The following is a 4,939-nucleotide window of genomic DNA, read 5'->3' on the forward strand; positions in this document are numbered from 1 at the left end:
GTATCATGTGGAAGATGGACATTAAACGATGCTGCTGCTGCTGATGATAGATAGATAGATAGATAGATAGATAGATAGACAGAGAGAGAGAGAGAGAGTGAGAGAGAGATAGACAGACAGACAGACGGATAGATAGATAGATAGATAGATAGATAGATAGATAGACACACAGAGAGAGAGAGTGAAAGAGAGAGAGATAGACAGACAGACAGACAGACGGATAGATAGATAGATAGAGGAATGGATAGATAGATAGATAGATAGATAGACAAGCAGACAGAGACAGATAGACAGACAGACATAAAGACAGATAGGTAGATAGATAGATAGATTGAAAGACAGAATAAATAGAAAAATTTATAGACATGATACCAGGGAAACCATGCTTAAAAGAAGTACAGAAAATAACGGATTCTGTAAATATTTTTTCAAAGAGCACTATCAGAGCGAATTCCATTCTTTTATAGCATTTTTATTGAGCTTTTTTTAAAATATATCTTGTCCTAGTACTTCCCAACATCATATAATCAGTCTATCTATTAAGAACCTCATATTTATTATCTACGTCAGGTGTCCGGGTGGCACCCTATGGATAATGTACAAATCCAGCAGAAGACCCTAGATGTAGAAGTGTTAAGGCTGTTCCCCCTGATGAAAAAGACTGGTATGCAAGAGTCTTGTAACAGTGGCACATAAAGAGCACTCATGCCGGTGTCACATAATAAAGGCGCTCATGTTGGTGGCACGTTAAAAGCACCCAGCATACACTGCAAAGTGGTCGGAATCAGGAAGGACATCCAGACATAGAAACTAAGCAAAATCAGACTGGAGCTTCGTACAGCTCTTTAGCTTCCTGGCTCCAGTCAAACCATCTAGCCATGCCAGTAGGGAAAACGAATGTTAAAGGATGACAATGAAAGTGATGATGATGCTGACGATGATGATGACGACAACTATGATGATGATGATGATCAAGGAATGATTTTTGTAATGATAATAATCAAAATGACCAGGATCCATTCTAATAATTCTGGCATATATTTCTAATCAGAAACTATGAGATTTCATTAATTACTTACATTGGTTACATGTTCTACCGGTGAATCCATCATAACAGCTACAGTTGAACATGTCCCCATTGTTATTACAGATACCTCGGTTTTTGCAGGGGTTTGAATAACAAGAGTCAACTGGAAAGAAAAGAAATACAAAATACTATGAAGAAGAAAAGAAAAAATAAATACACATAATATAAGGACAAATGCAGGCATTCAGTCAAGTTCTGGGGTCGATGGACAAACTGACCCCATTCCCCAATATTTGGTTATGTGCCTAGATTAGAAACTATAATAATAATAATAATAATAATAATAATAATAATAATAATAATAATAATAATAATAATATAGATTTTCTAATTGAAATTGAAAGATGTGGCATCTCAAGACGGTTACAATACCAGTGATTGTAGGAGCACTTGGAATGATCAAAAAAGGGAACTGAAAATTATTTGAGTATGATTCCTGGCTTACCATCCGTGCGGGAAGTGAAAAAGATTGTCTTAACTGGTACGTAACATGTATTGAGAAGAGCATTGTCGCTGTGAATTTTCTTAGTTTGTGCAGTTTTCAAAGGTGAGTTAAGACACAAACCATAACCGAAACCATGATATTCTTGCAAGAAGTAGTGACCCTGGGTATTATTGGCTTTGAAAGACGTATTGATACCTTATAATTAATGGGGTATGTGAAGAGTTCTATCACTGTGCCTGCCAAAATGGTAAGTAAGCTGTTTCACCGACATCTGTTGGTGTTTGTAGTGTAATGTAGCTAGGTACCTAAAGCTGACTTTATTGATGTTGTACCTTGTTGAGACAAGGTACTATAGGCAGTCTTTGTTGATGTTGATGATGTGTGGTGATAAGGTGCTATAGGCTGTCTTTGATGATGAAGTCTTGCAGCAGGATGCTATAGGTGGTCTTTGTTGATGTTATAATGTGACAGAGTACTACAGATTGTCTATCTTAATGTTGTGCTGTGATTTGGTACTCTAAATTGTCTTTGTTATTGCTGTGGTGCTATTAGGTACCCTTGGTTGTTTATGTTATTAATGTTGTTATGTTACTAGATAGGATAATTGTTGGTACTTTTATGTTGTGATTAAGAACTAGAGGCTGACTTTGTTGATATTTGCTTGTGAATAAGTAAAACAGGTTGATTTTGTTTATGCTATGGCTTTCCTTGATTTTTATTCACTAAATTTTGTTGATGTTTGCATTGTGCTTGTACAAATAATGTCTATGATAATGAGTTGGCCGAGTGTTTTGACAGATGTTTCAATGCTATACGATACTTAAACAATTTGATGTGTACTCACATGTTTGGCAGAGATCTCCTGAATAACCTATTTCACAACTGCAGTAGTATTTTCTGCCTCTGTTGATACACAGTCCATTATTTTGGCATGGGTTAGAAAAACAAGCATTATCTGGAAAATAATAAGAAGAAAAGATATGTTCTTGTAATGTCTTACAAAGAAAAATGTTATTTGAAAGTATGTCTTTCTCTTTTATGTCCCAGACTTGTACTTATAATGTCTAATGTAGTTTTATGTTAAAAATTATATTGGTTAAATCATTCATTAACTTTCTAATCAGAAAGGAGTGGACATATGCAAACAGACTGGAAGAACAACTAATTTGCATTAACGAGAATTTTTTTAACGATTCCTTATGCTTACAATATTAGGTATCTTCTTTTAACAGGAATATTTATGATGGAAAAAGAATCCTCAAATTATATATTCATTATTAGTGATTCCCTTTCAGATCTTTTATATTCACCATGTGTTGATAAATATGGGAATCACAATCAATAAGGGGACTACTAAGGTGCTCCCTGTGGGCCTTAGGACCTTTTCTTAAAAAAAATTCAAGTTCAATGAATTTGTTGGCAATTAAAAGCCAACTCTGCAGAGCGTTTGGTTTTAGGAAGAGCATCCAGCTTTAAAAACCGGGCCAAAAACAGACAGTGAAGCATGGTACAGTCTTCAACCTAACCAACTCCTGTCAAACCGTCTAACCCATATCAGCATAGTAGGCAGATGTTAAATGATGACCATGATGGTGGTGGTGGTGGTCATGTTCATGAACAGTTGATGGTTTTTAGATAATCTTTAATATCAGGATTTGTCTAATTTTCACTTACACAAACATTGCCAGTGAAGAATAACCTTTCTGTCAGCTCGCCACCTTTTGGCACCAGTGGCATTGCAAAGAAAAAAACAACGATAATGATAATGGTAATTAGTTACTTTGTTATTATAATTCTAAGTTCTACCATTTTACCAATGTCTTTAAGACAATTGTAGAAAACCATCAAAGGTTGATGAAATGCTTGTTGTTTATATACTTACACACTGTACATTGCTTTCCAATATAACCTGAAGTACATGAGCAAGTGTAAGTGGTGTTCATACTAGTACAGGCACCTCTGTTTCTGCATGGGGATGAAAAACAGGGATTATCTGAAAAATACACAAAAAGGCAGAAGACATATTATCTTGAGATTATTCACATGAGATCACAGGAAAATTTTAGCTCCAAATTGTATTTTTTATATATTTTTTTTTGTCAGATGGAAAGGGTAGCTTTATTAAGTTCTTGACAAGATGTCACCACAAGGTTGAGTCTGTGTTGTGATGTGGTAGCTTGTTTGCTTCAATGATACTGGGTGCTATTTCTGGCAGAGTAGAAGCTCCTTGTAAGGACTTCCATGTGGGAAAAGGCAAAGGATAAAGGCCAGACTATCATGAAACACCTTTTTCCAGAAGTAAAAATAGGTTTGCATAAAGCCAAACAGCCCAACATACGAAATAGCAAGGGGAGTGACCACACCCACCAGGCACATTTTTCAAATGTGTTATAAAATGTGTAATCAATGAGTTTAAAAATCATTTGGTATGTGTCACGGCACCTTTTATTTATGTGCTTGTTCCCCCTGACTTTAGAATCTTGCTACACCTTGCTTAAGAGAGGAAGGCTTTTCCTGGTGGGAAACATGATGAAGTATAGCAAAATCCAAAAGGAGGGTACAAGTCTTCCAACTGGAAAGAAACAGTAAAGATGGCCCAGAGTTAAGGACAGTGGGGAAAAGTCCTTGATGACTTATGACTCATAAGAAGTGAAGGGCTTAAACTAAACTCCAAGGCTAGTGAGTGTTGAAAGGGGATTTTAAGGGGATCCTGAAACTGGAGGCTTTGTTGTAATGCTTCCAGAACAATGGATTCTGCCAGAGGTACCCAGGGTGCCTGGTGGTGGTGTTAAATGAAATGATAAATTAAGTTTTCCATCTGAGTAGGCCATGGTGGCATTTGAACTCACGACACAAGGAATTGGAACAAATACAGGGAAGATTTTCCCCTTGTGCTCTAACATTGCCAATAGTGTATGTTTGTCATGTATGGGAGAAAGATATACATGTGTACATGTGTATTTATGTATGCATGTACATGCATATATATATATATATATATATATATATATATATAATGTAACTACATGGGGAGTGTTGGCGATTTTTTTCTTCCGTCTTCTTTTTCCTTTGGATTTTCTTGTTTCCTGTTACTGAAGAAGAGCTATGCTCAAAATGTAAAACAACCACTCTTTTCCTTCTCTGTTGATTTTTTTTCTTGTCTTATTCTCCGTTTTTTTTAAATTAACTATTTACTGTACACAAACACGCACCCCTGTCCTTCCAACTTATTTGGAGTACCTAATTCGTGGATTTCTTTCAACCATTGGATTACCTCACCTTATTCATTTAGAGTATGCCATTTCTTCACCTTTGATTGTGAATCATTATATATATATATACATATACATAGAGAGAGAAAAAAAGAGAGAGCAGGAGATAAATATGTGTATATATATGTATGTATA

At 35.6% G+C, this 4,939-nt stretch overlaps 1 protein-coding gene across 1 annotated transcript in view; it reads right to left on the bottom strand.

Annotated features, from left to right (window-relative positions):
* Positions 1-4,939, bottom strand: part of LOC106870399 (neurogenic locus notch homolog protein 1) — a 57,523-nt gene that overhangs the window by 19,147 nt on the left and 33,437 nt on the right. Inside the window, exons 23-25 of the mRNA XM_052974983.1 lie at positions 3,415-3,525; positions 2,377-2,487; positions 1,080-1,190 (exon numbers count right to left, since the gene is read on the bottom strand). Coding sequence (XP_052830943.1) covers positions 1,080-1,190; positions 2,377-2,487; positions 3,415-3,525 — 333 coding nt within the window. The remainder of the gene's footprint in view (positions 1-1,079; positions 1,191-2,376; positions 2,488-3,414; positions 3,526-4,939) is intronic.

This window comes from Octopus bimaculoides, chromosome 20, assembly GCF_001194135.2.
Source record: "Octopus bimaculoides isolate UCB-OBI-ISO-001 chromosome 20, ASM119413v2, whole genome shotgun sequence".
NCBI classification, from domain to species: Eukaryota; Metazoa; Mollusca; class Cephalopoda; order Octopoda; family Octopodidae; genus Octopus; species Octopus bimaculoides.